General features: G+C 56.0%; 2 protein-coding genes across 3 annotated transcripts in view; one reads left to right on the top strand and one right to left on the bottom strand.

The window, feature by feature from the left end:
* The window catches only part of FAM168B (family with sequence similarity 168 member B), a 37853-nt gene extending 33218 nt beyond the window's left edge, over window positions 1-4635 (top strand). The window contains exon 7 of the mRNA XM_032637414.1: window positions 116-4635. The gene's annotated coding sequence lies outside the window, so the exon portion shown is untranslated. The remainder of the gene's footprint in view (window positions 1-115) is intronic.
* A 509-nt stretch (window positions 4636-5144) lies between these two features.
* Window positions 5145-18070, bottom strand: ARHGEF4 (Rho guanine nucleotide exchange factor 4). Of its 2 annotated transcripts, none has more exons than XM_032638550.1 (10): window positions 17793-18070; window positions 13776-13955; window positions 12664-12840; window positions 12412-12591; window positions 10832-11064; window positions 10418-10547; window positions 8590-8721; window positions 7572-7815; window positions 6836-6913; window positions 5145-6309 (listed from the first exon to the last, which is right to left on the bottom strand). In XM_032638550.1, exons 2-10 carry the CDS (start codon window positions 13899-13901, stop codon window positions 6158-6160), a joined length of 1452 nt encoding a protein of 483 aa, XP_032494441.1. In that variant the 5' UTR covers window positions 13902-13955; window positions 17793-18070; the 3' UTR covers window positions 5145-6157. The 2 variants fall into 2 exon arrangements, with proteins under 2 accessions (XP_032494441.1, XP_032494440.1); XM_032638549.1 differs by having other exon boundaries at window positions 5158-6309; window positions 13857-13955; window positions 17793-17832.
* Between the last annotated feature and the right edge of the window lie 1317 nt (window positions 18071-19387).

Consider the following 19387-nt stretch of genomic DNA (forward strand, 5'->3'; position numbering starts at 1 on the left):
TGCTGCCCTTTCTTGTCCTAGTGGATCTCCTCCTCCAGTTGAATGCCTCCTTTTCTGAGCAGTGGTGCCAGAGGAGCTGTGTGTGACTGTGTCCATCTTTCTCCCCACCCCCCAGGTTTGTGGATGGAGCTGTGCAGTCACATCATGGAGGTTCCACAGCTGGTGCTGCAGGCCTTGTGCCTCCAACCAGGACTTTCTTCTTAATGCTCTCGACACTTAGCTAAACACTACTACGGCCGACCCAGCAGGTCCTAGCACCCTCAGTCTCCAGCTGACTCTGTGGGTTGGTCTTAAAGCAAATCCTGTTTGGTGGGCTGCCAGGCAATTTTTTAGCTAACTGTAATGATAAAAAGGGAGTGTTAATCTGTTCTGAATCATATCTAGTTGAATGCATGTTAAAAAAAACAAACACAAAAACAAAGCTTGCTCAATCTACCTGCAGTGACTGATGCAGAACCATCATATGCAAAATCCAAAGGAATGGAAAAGTATTTTACAACTTGTATCACTAATGCACTGTTGTAATGTATGCAGAGTCTTAACGTTATAAGTGTTAAAGTGAATTTCTTCATAGAGCATCTGAAATCTCTTTGATGATTCTTCAGCCTTTTGGGGTTGACGTGGGTTGCCAGTTGGAAACGTGGACTTCTAGTTTCCACCCATCTGTTCCTTTTGCACGGACTGCACTGGGAGAGAGTTGCAGGGACGGGGAGAGTGTGGGGAGGCCACCGCTGCTTGGGGTGCAGCCAGGTTAATGGCTTTCTCTCCATTTAGGCTTGTGGGGTCAGTGTGATGTGCACGTCCTTAGGGATTACCGTGAATCCAGTTAGGGACACAAGGTGGTTTATGTATCAGCAAAGCAATTTTCTCTGCCATCTAAATTTTCATTACAAATCTCTTACAGATAGAGATGATGTTTTCTATATGTTTAATGGAAAAGTCCTATGTAGAGCTAAATTATTTTCCTGGGATGGGAGATATGTGAAAGAGAACCAGCCACACTTGGAGGAGATATTGGCCTCTCCTTTATTTAGCTTAGAAAAATCATTCCTTTCCCCCCTTCCCCCACCCCCCCGGGAAATGTCTGAGTCACCTGAAAACATATGCAGGCATTGTTGTTCTCCCTCTCACAAAGAAGGCAAAGACTTCATTCAGCTGTGTGTTATGAAGAAAGTTGTATATTTAAGAACTTTTAAAAGGGAACAGAACTTTATTGGATATTGATTGTTCCTTGTAGAGAGGCAGGGCTGTGGCTGTGTTTCGGCCCATGCACTTGATGGGGACTTGTCCTCTGAGACCACCTGGAGGGCGCTCGTGGAGATGGCTGTGGGGAGGTGTGAGGAAAGGGCTGGCGCCTGTTGTCTGTGAGCCCCTTTGGCCATCTCTTCTCGTGGCTGGGGACACTCAGCACAAAGCACGTGTGGACAGCAAAGGGCCAGGCAGCATCAGAACGTGTTTGCCTGCCAGAACTTATCACAGAAAGGATTTTGTGTTTAAAATCTGAATATTGTACATAAGAAACCAAGAGGATTTTTTGCCTAAATGTGCCCAACTTGTATCGATGGGTGTGTGTGTGTGTCTGTCCTCAGATGAAGTTGGAGGGGGTGGGGGGTGAGGGCCGTTCCCGTTCAGCGGTCTGTCAGGGGTGGGGGTGCCCCTGCTCCACCCCGTCGTCGTTTCAAGCGCTGTGGGCCTCAGGTGGGGAGGGCGCCTTTCCCTGAGCAGCTGGTCAGGGCTCCGGCACTGGGGTGGCATTCAGCCCTGGATGGTGAGTGGATACCTGACCCCTGAACCTTTGGTAACCTTATTTTTTATAGTAAGTACTCTTCATAGTTTTCTTTTTCACATTTTATTTTATAAGAGTTTTAGGAATATTTTTGCATGGATCATTGTAAACAGAAGATTTATTTCTAATGTCTGTTAACATAGTGTGTTTACTGATAAGTACTTTAAATTGCTTCAAGAGCACTTAACCCACCTTTGTATGTGTGTATTTGTGTGTGTGTGTGTGTGTGTGTATTCGTGTGTGTGTGTGTGTGTGTGTGTTTGTGAGTAGCAGCCATTTACCCCAGGCACACTCTCCACTTCAACTCTTTGTTGGTAATTCCATCTGTATAGTGGACGGTTTGTAATATCAATATGTTCTAAGGGTTCCAGGGGCTGAACAGAGAAGTTGGTTTCCCCAGTTTAGCCTAATAAGATAGGAGAAAATAAGAGTTTAGGATATGCTTTTTAAACGTCCCAGTGTGCGCACACACAGAAACACACATGCCACTACCTGTAAGGATTGGACTCATTTGAATTCAGGAGGAAGTTATGAGAAATTATATAGGCTGTTTCTTGCAGCTTGCCTGAGACTTGGCACACACAGGGTGAGTGTTTTCACGAGCACTGAATTAAATGGTGTTTTCAAGAGAAAGGAAAGAGTGGGTTTCGTTTTCTCCCCATTTACATCAGCTTTATAAACACTTTCCCCCCTGTAATTTCTTAAAAAATCTTATTTCCCTTTTGTGAAGTTGAGTTGGGAGACTTCATCAGATACTTTTGCATTATGGAATACATCTCTGTGGAAATCTTTTTAATTTTGAAACTATCGGCATCAGCTACCAAATATGGAAGGTAGATCTTGCTAGCAGGTGAGAATCTGGATATAATGAATAGTAACAAAACTATCATATGTTGTAATTTTAGCAGCATTTAGTTCCAGTAAAATTAAGGAATAGAGCTTCTGTTATAAAGTTGCATAATTTGATATCCTAAGCACAATAGTAGAACATTCAGAGAAATTTTGCATTTTTTATATGTGACATTCCTAATTTGAGAGTCTTTCAGCTAAATTACAGTTATTTTAGAAGTTGAGACAGGCAAGTAAAGGAACTAATTCCTATAAACATAGGTATCATCATGGATATATTTTTTTTTTCATGAATATTTTTAAGAAATTTTATTCTTCAGCCTTCCCCTAAGGTTTAGAAGGTATGTTTCTCTGCTTAGGGAAATCTTGTTTGGATCTGGGCCAGGTGACTGAACGTTTCACGATGAGTGATGGTCCTGTCATCCTGCTGCCTTTGAGAACTGAGGCCAGCATCCGGGCCAGGGCCATTCATGGTGACAAGCACAGAAGCGCTTCCAGAATCTTTTACATCTCTTGTGTTCAACCTTTTCTCAGCATTCTTATCGGTTTGGTTATTAAGCCTACCAGTTGTATTATGTGACTGTTTCTTGAGTGCTATGCAAGTGTAGTATTTACAGGAGCCGAATGTGGTTCTGAGCTGTGGGCTAGACAACTGGTCGGTACGCGCCCTGCCCTTCCCAGGCTGGGCATGCAGTGCCTCGCTCCATCTGCTGGCATCGGCACTTCAAACAAGAGGAAACAGATTCTTGGGGCTTGGGATGTACTAATCTCTGGTAGTGCTGTCCTACCAGCAGGTGGAGAAAGGATGGCAGGCACCAGACGCATCAGTATTGGGGCCTGCTTTTTAAGAAGGAAACCCAGACTTCTTCACCTGTCCTTTGTAAACATTTGGAAACAGTATTACTCTGACCAGTTGGGCCACCTTCTCCCTATCTGGCAGCTAACGGCTGGACACGCCCATTCTTGCCAGCCTGGGCATTGCCCAGACGGGACGCCTGCCTGACTTCCTCTGGCCGTGCAAGGTCAGGCTTAAGGGTGTGGGGCTTGAGGTGGGGGGCAGCTTCTGGTTCTTCTCTTGGTGCTTTCTAAGGACGGGTGTGTCTCTAGAGAGGAGTGGTTGGCATAGGGGAAGGGTGGCCCGCGTGACTCTCCTCTCTAGCACATTTCACATGTTGGTGTGTTTTTTTGTCCTGAGCTGTTTGTTACTCAACCTGAGCTTTCTGAAAGGAGCCTGCAGAGGACACGCTGCAAAGGAGGGTCTGATCTTTTCAGGTAGAAAGTTGCAGAGTTGATCTTACATGTTTCAGAGGATTTGTCTCTTTCCCCACCCTATTCACTTGAACAGAAAACCTCTGGGGTAATCTTATTTGAATCCCCGGGATCAAACATCAAGGGAGACGGAGGAGAGGCTGGCATCTCTGTGCAGGGAGCCTGCAGTGAGCTTCAGGGGATGCTGTGCTCCCAGGATTGGTGTGTTGGAGATGACAAGTGTCTTGGCTTGGCCTCCTGAGCCCTGTTGGAGTCTCCTGTAGGTCCTTGTGCAGACCAGTGGTTGGTAGACTAATTGGGCTGGACCTGAGGCCAGCTCTCATGTGTTCCTGGCGGGGTTACTGTGATGGCCACTCAAGAGAGACCCCAGGGAGCCACTGTTACTGACTAGGAAATTGGTTTTTGTTTTTTTTAAAACGATTTCGGAATACTGTTTTTTTTTTTTTTAGACCGTTCTCATAGTACTTTTTAAAAACTTAAGTCAGCATTGTCTTCCAGTGTTAAAGGCCCCCCTCACCTCTGCATTGAACTTAAGGTGTCAATCAATACAAAGGAGTGGAACACCCATCCTGAGCCAATTCCATTGTGTGTAAATTCGTACTATTTTAATTTTTTACGCAATCTGATGAGTAGATGCGCTCAGATTTAAAATTCTTAAAAGCACGTTTATTGTAACAAGAATTGTTATGTATTAATACTGCAGTTTTCAATAAAGATTGACTTGTGTTGCATATTGTGATTTTCATGATTTTTCCCCATAGGTTTTGTCTCCAGGTGGCTTGGCCTGGATGGAAGGTGTAGCGTCTCTTAAGTTAGGAAGTCCAGGGGTTTCAGGCTCAGCCCCAGTGACCTGGGCAGTGTGTACGTGTATGAAGGTAGCAGGTTGTGGGGAAGGGGAGGGAAGCCACCCTTGTTCCTCCTCTTGTGGTCCTGTGGCCTGGGTCCTCCTGGGAGGAAGACACATCCTTCCCCATTTCACCATGGAGGAAGGTGAGACCCAGAAAGATTACGGACTGCCTGTCCCCCAAACTCACTTCAGCTAAGCAGACTGACTCTGGAAGCAGCCAGGCAGGGAGGTGCTGAGACAGCTCCCAGTTACCCAGAGCCTCTCTGAAGCCTCTGTCCACCAAAGCCCTGGGGGCCTAGCTCATTCCTCTAGTCTTAGGAAAGGCCTTGGGTAGAAACAGATACGTGGCGAGGGGACGAGAAAATGCACAGAAAACAAGGGCCGGCAGCCAGGTTATTTTTCACAAGTTTCTTTATGAAATTAAATGTGGTTTCTGGCTTGGAGAAGGTGTAGTGCAAGAGTGACTGTACATGCTGCTGAATTCCCGTGGGCCACAGGGGCGGCTCCGTGCCCCAAGCCAGGCCCTGGCCACACTCATTGGTGCCCCTCCTCTGTGGGATGTAGGCTTCCTTCCAACCCACATGCCCACCAGCCTCTGGGTGGGTCAGTCCTGGGTGCCGGGCCACAGAATTCAGTCCTTATGGCTTCTCACGCTCACTTAGGGTAAGGCAGTCTTTCCGTGTCACTAACAATTCTTTTTCTCTACCGTTAGAAAAACAAAATCTGAACAAAAAATACTGGAACCAGGTTCTGGAATCACCCCACAGCTACAGGTGGACTGGGCACAAACCCTGACAGAAGTATTCAGCTGACTATGGTTTTCTTTCCACTATAAACAAACACATCACAAGTGAAGAGAGGGTGTCCAGCAGCCAGGAGTGTCTAGAGAGGGGCTGGGAAGCAAAAACGGGTGGGCTCTGGGCCAGATGTTTCTGTGTGCAGAATTCCTGGTTCCCACCCACCAGGGACGCAGGCTGCCTGGTCTACCAGCTGGGGGCCTGCAAGGAGAACAGGAGGGCAGAGGGGCACACAGCCTGGCTCTGCAGGTGGCCGAAGGCAGAGACGTCTCCTGCCCAGAGAAACCAGGGGCAGGAGGGATGATTAGATGTCCCGAGAAGAGGGTCCAAAGCGGCATTCTCACACGTGCTGGCCTGGTGGGTGGTTCTGAGCTGTGGCTCCCAGGAGGCCCCGTACAGGCCGAGAGGGTGGCGGGAGGTTCACGTGCTGGGGGCCTGCCTCTCCAGCCAGCGTCTCCAGCGCCCCAGTAGTGGGGAGGAAACCGGGAATGGGGGCACCTCGCACCTCCCACCTCCAGTCTGCGTAACAGGCAGAGGAAGGCTGGGGAGGAAAAGCTGGAGGCCCGCCGGCAGGGCAGGTCCAGATGGTGCCATCGGCGGGGCATGGGCTCACTTGCGGAAGGGCGCCAGCCGGCTGATGCTATGCCAGAAGGTGGACGGCTTCCGCTTGGGCTCTGCCAGCACCAGGACCTGTTGCTGGGGCAGGCTGGTGGGCAGAGCTGGGTGCTTCTGGCGTGTCAGATAGTAGGGCCGGCTGAGGGCTGGGCAGGGGAAGAGAGCAGGGGTCGGAGGTGTGTTGGGAGCCGGGTGGCACAGGGCAGAGCCTGTGGGGGCAGCGGGCCGTCCCTGGGCTGCCTCCGACACCCACCCTTGCTCCCCTGGGGCTGACCACACCCAAGGGCCTGGGCTGCCCTCCGTGGTCTGCAGGGGGGATAGCCAGGGGGCGTGGGAAGGCATGAGGCCTGGAGCTGCTCTTGGGGGGGCGTTTAACGTTTCTGTACGAACAGGCTGTTAGTTCCTTGCCACGAGGTGCCTAGGCCGGCTGCCAGGAAGCAGCGCTGCCTGGGGAAGGAAAAGCTGGCACCGGACAGCAGTGTGCTGCTCCCCGGAGCCTGCGGGGCTGGAGAGCAGGAATACCCACCGCGTGCCTAAGCAGGCTTCCCCTCACCGCCAGCCTTTGAGAACTCAGACCTGCAAAGGGCAGCGGGCACCTCTGAGGACCCAGGCCCAGCTGACCCTGCTTTGGGCCGGGCTGCCGTGGCTGGAGGTGGACCACCACCTGCTTACCTTTGGGCTTCCCGACAGCCTGCTGCTTGCTGGCGTTCAGCATGGCCTGCTTCCTCTGTAGCTGGGTGATGGAGAAGCCTGAGAAGGGGCCACAAATGAGAGCCACAGCTGCCCTCCCACACCCCCCTCCTCCCCCCGGCCACGGTCCTCTTGTCCTGGCACCAGTGCAGTCTCTGTGCACCTGGCCCTGCCCACGGTACTCGGGGGCTCAGCATCCCGCCCCACCAGCCTGGCTCGGCCGCCCAGGCGGAGGACGTGCTCCGCAGGGGCGCTCTGGTGCACCTCTCGGCGGCCTGCCTCGTCGCCCTGCCCCGTCGCTCACCCTGCCCGGCTCACCGACGTGACTGGTGCCTACTGTCCTTTCTCGGACCTGTGGAGGCGGCTCCTTTGCCAGATGCAGAACCGACCCAGCGTGATGGCCAGGGGCCCAAGGACAGGAGGAGAATGCCGTGCTCACGTGGGGCAGGGGGAGGCCTCTGGAGGCCGGCGCCCACCTCCCACTCCAACTGAGCAGAGGCTCCCACCCTATGGAGTGTGTGCACGCGTGTGGCGGGGGGAAGTGACCCACGCCTGGGGCCGAAGCCACGACGTGTCCCGCAGCCTCGCCAAACCCCGAGGTTCTGCCCGTGTGAGACCGGCCTCTCACAGTCCCAAGGTCATGCTGGCTCCCCGGCACGGGGGCACGGAGGGCTGGGTGGGCCCTCGCGGTGGGGCCAGGCCAAGCGGGTTCTCGCACCTGTCTCCTGGTCCAGCCGCACCTGGTCCCGCTCCCTGGCGAAGGCCCTGAGCCAGCGCTGCTTCTGCTCGGGCTTCTTGGCACACAGCAGCTGGCTCTCCCCCGAGGGGCCGCAGCGCAGCCGGAAGGCGTTCCTGACGCTCACATGGAGCTCCCCGTCCTTCCCGTCCTCCAGGTCCACCAGCTCCAGGCCATCCAGGTCCAGTCGGCCCTTGTAGTAGAGCACGTCCCGGCGGAGAAGGTCCTGCCAGAGACGCCGTGAGCCCCCCGGCCCGCCTGCTTGCCCGGCCCCGCGGCCTGAACCATCCTCCTGACCGCGTCCGAGGCCCTGCCTCACCTTCTGCCCTGTGACCAGAAGGGCCAGCGGGCTGCAGAAAGTGATCTCGGGAGGGAGAGCGAGCCTGGCTCGGCCCACGACCACATGCTGAACCCATGGCGAAGGAGGCGCTCCTTGAGTTAACATTTACTGGCTGGCCTGGGGGTCTCTGAACACCCCCAGCCTCACAGGGAGGCAGCCATGGAGACAGGCAGCAGGCCAGGGCCCACAGTGCGCAGCAAAGGAGAGCATCAGTCTACCGAGGCCAGGCCAGAGCCAGCGCTCAGGAGGGCTGCCCAGCCACTTGTGCCATGTTTTCAAAGGGGAGTAGAGGCCAGCAGCAAAGAGGAAGCCTGGAGGCAGCTGGAACAGAGGCTCCCAGGGTTGGGAAGGGGGAGCTGAGGTTTACAGGAAGAGAAGAGCTGGCTTGAGAAGCGAGCAGGGGCTCTTCAGGAAGGAGGGTGTTCTTAACAGCACTGTGTGCGGGTCAGACTCTGAGGGCCACCCTCTGGTCCCTGGGCCACTAGGCTCACTCTGTAGTCAGCCCCCTACCGCGCGCATGCGTGTGTGTGTGTGTGTGTGTGTGTATGTGTGTGTATGTGTGTCTCATTTTCTCTGGGCAGCTGCTCCCAGCCCTCGACCTCACTCCCTCCATTCCTGCTCTGAACAGGTCCATCTAGCAGGGAAGAGTGACTCTGGTACCTTCTTACAGTAGATGAGCTGGTGGTCAAAGAGAAAAAACATCCTCTGCTGGCTCTTGGCTTGTGGCTGTGTGACACGAGTCAGCTCCCCCGAGTGGATGAGTTCTGAGCTCCTGACCAGGAGATCTTCTCCCTGGGGAACCCAAGGGGAGCCGTGAGCTGAGTGCTCCCATCCTGGGGCTTAGAGCAAGGCTCTGCTGGGCTCAGTGTCCTGTCTCTACTGCTGGCTCGGTAGGTGGGGTCCTTACTGGCCCTGCCTGCCCACGGCCCCCGTCGGGCCAGGGTCTGCAGCAAGCAGCAGGCCATAGAGGAAGGGGTTGCTCTTGAAGCCCAAGGAAGTGGGGTGGAGTCAGAAGGCGGTTTGGCCTAGGAGTTGGTCATCTCCGTTAAATGAGGCCCCACAGCAGTCATTGGCGTCAGCATTCGCAATGTGGCTAATCCCTATCAAGGTGTCATTTAGGAAAACTATACACCGATTTTTAAGACTTAGTATGAAATCAAGACTGTGACTATTTCACCAATGGTATTTTATATGTTGATTACATGTGGAAATGATATTTTGGATATACTGAGTTAAATGAAACATCATTAAAGTTAGTTTCACCTGTTTTTTTCTTTTTTTTTTTTTTTTTTGGCGGTACGCGGGCCTCTCACTGTTGTGGCCTCTTCCGTTGCGGAGCACAGGCTCCGGACGTGCAGGCTCAGCGGCCACAGCTCACGGGCCCAGCCGCTCCGCGGCATGTGGGACCCTCCTGGACCGGGGCATGAACCTGCATCCCCTGCATCGGCAGGTGGACTCTCAACCACTGCGCCACCAGGGAAGCCCCTTTTTTTCATTTTTAAGATAGATCCTAACACATACAAAATTCCCTATGTGGCTCACACGGTACTTTGATTGGACAGTGCGGCTCTAGAGAACAGTTAGACCTGGCTGGAAGTCACTTCCGAGGCCTGTCTTTCAAAAGGGGTTTCGGAGGTTTTCCTCTGGCTCAGTGTTACTTAGTACCTGAATTCCTATCATCAGACTTCACACTTTCAGATGAAGCCCTACTGCACCCGGTTCCTCCAGGAAAATGCAAACCACAGCCAGGCACTGCTGGCAGCCATTCAGTTTGGGATAAGTGAGTCTGTGAGGGTCCTTGGTCAGGGCTGGGCCTCAGAACCAATCATCAGGAAAGCAAAAGCCAGGCACCCAGAACAAAACACAAATCAAACACTCAGCCCCCCTCTCAGGGAGTCTAATTCCGTATTTCTAGGATGGGGCCTAGGAATCTTGTTTTTTCACGGATTTTACGGTTGGTGGGCGGAGTTGGAGAGAACAGGACAGGACCGTCGCCGTTAGTTCAGGCATCCGTGCTGCCTTAGAAGACGAGACTGGCCCACGTGAGGGGATTGTGTATGCCAGGAAAACGGAACCAGGAGGCTCCTCCGACCGGTGGCAGTCTGTCTCTGGTCACACTGTGGCAAGCCTGGCCCCTTCTGTTGGGCGCCCCAGAAGTTAACTCGAACTTGGGGGCCCAGCCTGTCCCCAGAGGCTGGCTGGCTGCACCCTGAGAGGAGCATGTGGCATTTTACACGTGCCCTGAGCTCTTCACCAGGAGGAGGCCAGCAGGCCTGCTCCGGGAGCAACGCTCAAGGCCTGGGGCTCGGACATGGGCCGGGCTGGCCCTGCAGAGCCCCAGCTCTCCCTCCTGACACTAGCTCCTGTTTGCTGGCTCCTAGGAGCATGGCCCCCTGCTTCAGCACCCTCCTAGGTTTCTCAGGGGCAAGCATGGTTTTAAAGCCAAGGCCAAGCCCCACGGCATTTTCTGGGGGTGTTGGGCCCTCACCTCCCAGTCCTCTATGGAACTCTGCCACTGAGCGATCTTGTCGATGTTTTCAAGTCTCCGTTTCCGTTCATTGATGAGCTGGGCCACATTCTTCATGGCATGTAAGGCAGCTTCCACGTCCTTGAAATCCCTGGGGCGGAACAGAGGTGGAAGAGGGCTCACGAGATCCCTCTGGGGCTGCGCCCTTGGGCCATTTCTCCACCCATCAAGTGCATACCCCCATCTTCTCCATAAAAGAGGCACAGAGCAGAACTTAATATCCTATTCAACTTTATTCAGCCCAGCCCCTCACTGCAAGGACAGCTCACGAAGGCTGGAATTGTTGTACGTTTCGGTCTGTGCTGTCACCCCAGTGCCCGCAGTAGTGCCCAGCACACTAAAAGCCTCAACAGACCTCCCCCAGCACCCTCCTACCTGTGCTGGGGGTGCGTGTACTTGAGCAGCTCAGCCAGCTGCAGAGGGTACTTGCAGATCTTCTGCACAGGTGTCAGCAGGAAGCCGTCCAGGGAGATGTCGATCATCTTCTGCAGCAGCCGGCAGGCCTCGAAGAAGTACACGTACTTGCTGAGCTTGGCGAGGCGCGAGAGCTCCACGCAGGCGTTGGGGTGGTTGTTGCAGTACTCTGAGTAGATCTGGAAATCCGCTTGCTGCGGGCACAGCTGGAGGTGAGGACGGCTGCCTCCTGACCCCACCAGGCCATGGGCAGTGTGGGGGCGGGGGCGGTAGGCAACTCAGGGAGCCCAGGCTCTGTCTACCTACGTCTTTGGGCACAAGCCACGCAGAATCGTGCCCAGGGACGTGAAAGACCCCAGAAAACTCAGGCATGCGCTTGCCCGTCGCCACCTAGCTTTCTCTGCAGGGCCCTCAGCAGATATTTTGACAGTATGCCAGGTTTCTGGGTGAAATCCATGATATTAATAAGGAAGGGATATCACAGCCCAAAAGGAGAGAGAGGGAGATTAAGAGAGACCCCGACGGCTGTGCCTCCCAGGCTGTCTTCCTCCTCAGCCCAGTGTTCTGCTTCTTCCTCACAAAGCTCTGGCCTCACATCTGAACACAGCCGCTGTCAAACTTTACTCAACACCACGTGACAGAGATATATCCACGTCGCATGTGTGTTGTACGGGAGACTCACTGTGCCTGCTTTTGTGTGTAACTTTCATCTACCTGGAGCCAGAGGGAGACCTAGGTCTGACCTAGGACTTCGTGGACTTAGGTGGAAAAGGAGGGTAGCTGGCTGCCTGGCAGGCTGCTGTGATGGTCCCACTGGGTAATGCTGATAGCGTGCCTGTTAGACATGCCCTGTTTCCCATTCCCTTGTCACAACTCTGCCTGATGAATAATACGGGACCCAAATTCCCACACTCACTCAGGTACCCAGACCCACCACCTGCTTCTGAGGTCACCCTCCTCAGCTTTCCTCCTGCCACTGGAGAGGGGTGGAAGGGCCTCCCCAACCCCCCACTGCTAGCAGTCGGAAAGGAGCCCAGGTTGTCCTTGATGGGCTGAGCTAGACATCCTCTGCTCAGCCCCACATGACTGCCACAGGAGAGGGATGAGAACAAGGAGTCCACCTAGCCCAGATGAGTCCAATGAACCTTGGCTAAAATGTCAACTGGCATTTAGAGTGGAAGTAAGAACTAATTCAACCTCAATTCCAGTGTGCTCACTGTGAGAGGAATCCCAGAATTCACTAGGAACAGCCCTTAGGGTGTTCAGCAGGTGGCCCAGCCCACCTCTGTCCCAAGCAGATCCTTTCCAGGGCCAAAGCCTAGGCCTGCCTGCTCCAGGGAGCCTTCTGCGGCTTGGTTTGCCCACCTCACCCCACCCGGACCCCCAGAAGCAGAGAAACTTCTAAAGCAGAGTGGAAGGGTGACAGCGGTCGGGGCCAGGGATGGTGGGGCAGGGCAGAGCCCCCAGCAGAGATGGGGGGTTCAGGGGCTACCGCACAGGGTGAGGGCCTCGGGGGCGGGGTTCCAGGGCGGGCTGCTCACGTGTTCCAGGAAGCAGGCGCCCAGCTCGCTCAGGTGTGGCCGCTCCCGGTTGAACTTCTGCTCCAGCGCCTTCACGAAGGCCTTCTGGCACCGGTAGATGTCCTCGATGTTCCCGAAGATGGTTCGCAGCTGCTCCTCGCTGAACATGTCCACGCGCTTGCGACACTGCCTGAGGTAGCCCTGGGGGCGCGGGCGGTCAGGCTCACCTCCGGGTCCCCTCCACCCCCAGCCCCGCCAGCCCGCGAGCCTCACCTCGCAGATGTCGCGCAGGTGCTTGATGTAGTCCCGCTCGGTGCTGAGGATCTCGTTGATGACGTTGGTCCGCATCTGGTCCTTGCTGCTCTGCGCCTCAGCCCCGCCGTGCCCGGCCCCGCCGTGCCCGGTCCCCAGCGCCGCGTCGTCCGCTGGCTCGTCCTGGTTCACCCGCAGCTGCAGGCAACGCAGCCGGTCAGCATCCCTCGGGACCGCAGGGGCAGGAAGCCGCTCCGTCACCCGCACAGTGCCCGCAGGGACGGGGGACGCCAGGTCCGAAGGCGCCCCGTCCCCCGGCCTCCCCCTTACATTCGGCTCTGCCAGGCATAGTGCTCGGAACCGGGCACATGCTCACTGCAGGGCCTCTGAGCCAGCGCCCGCTCCTACTGAGCCCTCTAGGGGCTGTGAAGGAAGCAGACGGGTGATGTGGCCTTGCCAGCTCTGGGACTGTAACTAGGAAAGGCTTCGGTGCAGAGAGCGCTGTTCCTCCGGGAGGTCTGGGGCAGGAGAAGCACTCCCCTCCCCACAGCCCTCTGCCTGGTTCGGAGCCTGCGCCTGGATTCCTTCCCTGGAGACCAAAGGCTGCCTTAGGTCTGGGTTCGCTCCCGTGATCTCTTGGGTTAAAGACTTAGCTTGTTCCTGCCTCAGTTTCCTCAGGCGTAGCGATGGCTCCCAGATCCCAGGACTGTTGTGAAAGTTAGAACTGAGACGCCCCGCACAGATGGTCTGCACAGCGCTTTGCAGATGCCTGGGAAGCCCAGCTGGCTGTGGCGGCTGTACTCTAACACACAGACACCCCCCCCCCGCCCCCGCGCCCGGAGGGGACCACTTTTCTGACTCATTCTTCACTGGCCACTGAGGACTCCTGGAGGGAGGGGCAGGGGCAGGGTTGGAGTTGGTGGTGGCGCAGGAGGAAGGCTGTGTCTCGATTCCCAGGCTGGGCTTCCCAACACCCACCCGCCCACCCAGCCCCCAGCCTGCAGTCCCAGCGCAGCTATGAGTGGGAGGTCCACACACAGCACCCCAGACCCCAGAGCAGTTTCAGGCTTGCACTGCTGAGCAGAGCCAGCTGCCTCTTTACGGGGCTAGGAGAAGCTCGGGCCAGTGCGTACCCGCACAAAGCTTGCTGGAAACCAGCCCTCGCCGTCAGCGACCCGGCCCCACCACCACTCTCTGTTGGTGGCATCCATTACTTCGATGACGTCCCCGGCGTTGAAGCCCAGTTCCTGGTCATCCATGGTGACATGGTCCCAGAGCGCTTCAGCACAGACCACACTGCCATCGCTGATGAGCTGTGGAGAGAACCAGGGAGGGCAGGTCACGGGGGTGAGGGTATTCCTGCCCTCTGTCCCCCACCCCTGGGAAGGGGGGATCCTGACTCGTGGTACAGAGGGGCAGACGGAGGCTCCCTCTGAGCCAGCCGCTCTTCGGGAGGCAGGGCTGTACCCAGGGCATGTCTAGACTGGCGGTGAACTTGATCCTTGATTGCTAGAATCCTGGGGAGCCACAGAATCTGAGGGCGAGCATGCTGCCCCCTCCTGCACACAGGGCACACACCTTCCTCCCGTCCCCCCGGGCCGTGATTAAACTATTGCCTCTCAGCTTCCCGTGTCTCTGCTCTGCTCCGTGATGCTGGCCTGGGGCACTGCCGGCTGCATCTCTGCTTGTGCCGGCCGTCCCCTGTGGCATCAGAGGGGACCTGAGAACTGGAGAGGGAGGGGGCTTGTTCCTTCCTAGTGGCTTCTTGTGGACCTGCAGTCTACCACCTGATTAGCAGCAAACACCGCTTCCCCAGGTCTGCTGGTGCCCAGCCACTGCAGTAGCTGGATCCGGTCTGCAGTGTTTTTTGAACGCCTGCAGAGCCAGTCTCGGCCCCCTCGGCACCAGCTGAGCAGCCCCCCTCCTCAGAGTTCTAGGCCTCCAGCTCACAGAATTCTCAGTTTTAATTATTCCAGTCTATTTCCTTCATTCCTTCACAGAAACCTCAGGGCTGTTCCTGAGCACTTCATGACTGAGTCACCCACTTTATACCTGGCTGACAATTCTCTATATTAATTTCTCTCTCCGGAAATGACTGGCGTGGTTCCTCCCTCCCGCATGATCAGAAATCGCATTAGGAGGGACGCTCCCCTCCCAGGCAGCCCCTGTGCTCAGAGCTCCGTTTTGCACTGGGCTGACTCCTCCCTGCTCATGTAATGTGGGCTGAGTGTCTACTCCGTGAATGACGAGTGGCTCCGTGAGCTTCGGGCAGCCCACCTCCTGAGCAGTGGGCTGGGGGCTGCCCAGGAGGTGAGGTTTGTGCCCCTCTCTACTGGGACCAGGTGTTGGCTCTGACTGTCACAGACCTGAGCTGGCTCTTTGGCTAAGCAGTCAAGGCCTTGGGGCATCACCAGGCACGGCCTCTGTGCTGTTTCCTCCTCTGAGCTGCTGCCCAGCGGGGGGGTCACTTGTCTCCACGGCACCCCAAAGGGACAGGGTGAGAAGCAAGGGGTGCTTGGGTACTGGAGTGCACTCAGGCTGGGCCCTTCCTCCAGGGTAGGGCCTGAGAAAGCACATTCACAAACCACCATGAGGTTCTTCATGTATTCTTGGGTTTAAACCTGCTCCAAACCCCAGTGAAACCACCCTTCAGAATAATCCACAGCTTATGTGTACACCCATCCTCACAGCAGCAGCTGTTCAAGGGCTGCAGATTCCCGTGGCCCACCCAGGGACCCTGGGCAGACAGCACTGGGCTAATCCTGGGGGCTGCAGGCCTCCTCAAGAAACCACTACTCATCCCAGCTAAGAAGACCTACTACAGGCTTGTCCTCTTCTGCAGGGAGAAACCTCCGGGCTGCAGTGCGGCCAGGATGAGACCAGAGGATTCAGCGAGGCCACGTGAGCAGAGCTGGCCAGCTGCAGCCCGGGAGCAGGCATCAGGCTGGGCGGCCCACAGCCGGCACACGGGCACAAGCGGGCTGCCATCCAGCCCTCAGAGGATCTGGCCCTAGACCAAGAGGAAGCAGAGTGGCTCAAAGGTGGTGCAGTTGAGCCAATGAGGACGTGGCTGCAGGTGAACATTCCCGTACAGGGACAGTGACCAAGGGTGACTTGGCCCATCAGGATGGAGACTATTTGGGAAGGTTTGTACGTTCTGAGTGATGAGTTACGGAGACTGGGGAGGGTTCACCCCTGGAGCTGCTTTCGTAACCTGAGGTTTGAATCTGGCAGGGAACAAAACTTCTGGTTCATTAAGCTTTGTAGTTTTGATCCTGGGGAAGTGGGTGTTCTGAGACTCCCTTTTCCGGCACGCACCTGCCAGTGCACATTCACAGGCTGGCTAATGGGATGCTACACTCTGATCTCTTGAGAACAATCTGCTAGATCGCAGGCGGATGCCGTCCATCCTCAGGTCACACGAGCTGCACGCGCTAGTCTCCAGGACAGCATGGAGGTAGTCCCCACTGCTAGAGCCCAGGCAGGGAGGAAGCACTGCAGACACACCCCACACAGCCCAGCTTCTGACCAGTTCCCTTCCCAGGTTAGTCCCACATGATATCAATCAGGTCAGGCATCTCCCCCTGTCCTCCACCTTCCCTCCAATGAGCCCTGAGCAAAATCCCCGCTTGCATGGCCCAGTGCCTCCTGCCTGCCCCCGCTTTATTCCGCCAGCCTTTGCGGAGAGGTGCGGGTCCTCCGCAGGTGGTCTCCTGCTCAGCTTTGGGAAGGGCTCCAGGTGTGGGGCAAAGAGGCAGGCTTCCCAGAGAGACCAGGATTCCTTACGCCTTTATGGACAAGCCCCCATACCCATCCTGACCCGTCACCTAGAAGCCCTTGATGGCAGGGGGTAGGGTAGGGTGACCTTTGTCACTTCCTTGTCCCAGCGACTTGCTGGGCACAGGGGACTTGATAGACACACAGCCATGAGCAACTCCCCTGATATCCCTGTGCCTCGGTCCCCATCAGAACCCAGAGTAACAGTGTGCTCTACCTGGGTCACCAGTCTCCCGTGTAGATCCACAAAGAGGAGGTGCTCAGACAAGGTACAGCTATGACATTAACCATTTATGTGACGTCACTAAGACAAGATGTAGCTCCAAGAGGTCAGAGACACATTCTACTTTCAGGACAGCCTGGAGGCTGCCAGGGCCAGTGCTGGGTGGGCTTCTGGACAGAGGCCCTTCCTGGCACTCTGTCTGAGGTGCAGCTGCACTGAAGCCAAAACTCAGGCTGGGCAGGCCCAGGGGCGAGGGTTCCGGGCTCCCTCCTGGCCTGGCAGTGGGGAGCATACGCTGGCTCTGAGGTATGGGGTGTTTAAAACTGTGGAGGCAGGTGGGGGATTGTCCCGGACGGCGGGGGGCAATTTCAGGACGAAGACAAGCCAGGGACAGGGTGCTGGATCCCCTTTTGTGCCTCTGAGAGTTTGACAGGGCTGGGAAAGCCAGGCTCTGCCTCAAAGCGCCCCCTGATGACCACCCATCACCCTCCCCACCCTGCCCCACCTCCCAGCTGTCTCACACATGCACGCTGGTGGAGGAGTCCATGCCTACAGTCTGGGAACGCAACGCAGATCCCATGGGCCCCCGTGCACGCAGCCCAGGGGTGCCCACCTGCAAGGGGCAGGGTGGGGGGCGGCCTGCCTGCAGTGGGGGGGACGCTGACTGAGACCACTTATCTAACACCTAAAGTGGGAAAAGCAACTGCAGGCAACATAAGCAGAGGAGCCCACTCATCCTCAGACATCTCTCAACCCGCACAGAAAGGCATGTCCAGATCCGCTCACACGGTGGTCACATGTGCAAGGTTCCCTGACAACCAGATAGCTGCGGCCACAGCGGCATCTGCACCCTCAGTGAGACACACACACACACACACACACACACACACACACACACGAGACAGACATTAAGGACCCCATGGCACATGTGTCACCGCGCCCCTAAGTCACCCAGCCGGCCGTGCCCCGGGGGACGCGCACACAGACGGGCCCCAGCGCACGGGTTTGAGGTATAGGCCTCCCCTCGTGGGGCGGTGCAGGGCTCTCAGGGCCCCGCCTCGGGCAGCTGGGGGCTGGGGCGGCCACAGCCGGAGCCGGGCGGCAGGAAAGACGCGCAGCGGTGGAGGGGGCCCACGCCGGCGCCACTCACCCCGGCGGTCAGCGGAAGGCCAGCAGGAATATCAGCACGACATTGATGAGCACGAGCAGCGCCAGCACGGCGAAGACCACCACGCGCTGGGCGCCGGGGGGCAGGTTGCAGCGCAGGAGGGCGCGCAGGACGCTCCCAGGCGGCGCTGGGCGGTGCCGGGACTGCGGGGCCCTGGCCATGGCGCCCAGCCTCCCGGCTCCGCGCGCCCAGGGATCCCGCCGCGACAGGGCGGCCGCGGGGTTGCCGGAGCGCCCAGAGCGGGGGCGGAGCCGCCGCGCTCCCCGGGCCCGGGCTTCTCCCTCGCCGCGCGCGCCGCGTCCCCCAAGACCCGGCCCAGCGACCCGGCCGCCGGCGGGGGCGGGGCTGGGGGCGGGGCCGGGCTGGGCGGCTCCCGCGTGCGCCGCGTTCGGCCCGGGGCGCCTCCACCCGAGGGGTCTCCGCGGTCCCGGCTCCGCGCGGGCCGGGCGCATAGATGACCACGGTGGCGCTTGGGGTGCCGGGGGCCAGGGGTTCTGAGTCCTAACACCAAGGGCTGCCCTTGGCCCCGACAGCACAGATGAGTAAATGCGGCTCCGAAAGGTCGATTTGCTCTGTCATAAACTCGTCCAGGAGTTTGAACTCTGGACAGACGGGCGGATCCGCGCTGAGATGCTCCAGAAAGGCCCTGACTCAGGACCTCTCCTACTGACCTTGCCCATCAGAGCGGCATTTTGTTCCTATGGGAAAGCAGCTGGCTTCTTCAGCCGCTAACCCTCCCTCCCCAGTTTCACTGAGGTATGATTGACAGAAATTGTATATATTTAAGGCGTACGACTTGATATACACTGTAAAATGACCACCACAATCAAGCCACTGTGGTGGCTGGATTACCATTTCCATCTCACAGAGTTACCATTTTGTCTGTGTGGTGAGAACACTTTAAGAACTAACCACTCAGCAAATTGTAAGTACAATACAGGACTGTTAACAATACTCACCATCCTGTACATGAGATTCCCCAGAACTTATTCATCTTGCGTAATTAAAACTTTGTACTCTTTGACCAACATCTTCCCACTTCTCTCTCCCCCAACCCCTGGCAGCCACTCTACTCTCAGATTCTGTGAGTTTGACTTTTAGATTACACACATAAGTGCAATCATGCAGTCTTTGTCTTTCTGTGTCACTTAGCATAATGTCCTCTAGGTTCATCCACCTTGTTGCAAAGGGCAGGATTTCCTTCTTTTTTAAGGCTGAATAATATATATACCACATTTTCCTTCATCCATTCATCCGCTGACGGACACTTAGGTGTTTCCATATCTTGACTATTGTGAATAATGCTGCAGTGAACATGGGAGTGCAAATATCTCTTCAAGATCCTGATTTCATTTCCTTTGGATATACATCCAGAAATGGGCAACGGTGTGTAAGGGTTTCTTTTCCCACATCCTCAAGAGCACTTATCTTTTGTCTTTTTAATAATAGCCATTGTAAGGTGTGAGGTAATGTCTCATTATGGTTTTGGTTTGCCTTTCCCTGATATTTGAATGTCCAGTAACGTTGGGCATTTTCTTTTAAGAGATGTCTATTCAGGTCTCTTTGCCTATTTTTTA

The sequence above is a fragment of the Phocoena sinus genome, chromosome 7, assembly GCF_008692025.1.
Source record: "Phocoena sinus isolate mPhoSin1 chromosome 7, mPhoSin1.pri, whole genome shotgun sequence".
Classification (NCBI taxonomy): domain Eukaryota; kingdom Metazoa; phylum Chordata; class Mammalia; order Artiodactyla; family Phocoenidae; genus Phocoena; species Phocoena sinus.

Excerpts from the sequence above, each read along its gene's own strand:
- ARHGEF4 (XM_032638550.1), bottom strand. The coding sequence starts at position 13,901 with ATGGATGACCAGGAACTGGGCTTCAACGCCGGGGACGTCATCGAAGTA. Across the intron at positions 10,548-10,831 it reads TACACGCACCCCCAGCACAG|GGATTTCAAGGACGTGGAAG; the intron begins GTAGGAGGGTGC and ends GTTCCGCCCCAG. Across the intron at positions 6,914-7,571 it reads GCGGCTGGACCAGGAGACAG|GCTTCTCCATCACCCAGCTA; the intron begins GTGCGAGAACCC and ends GCCCCTTCTCAG.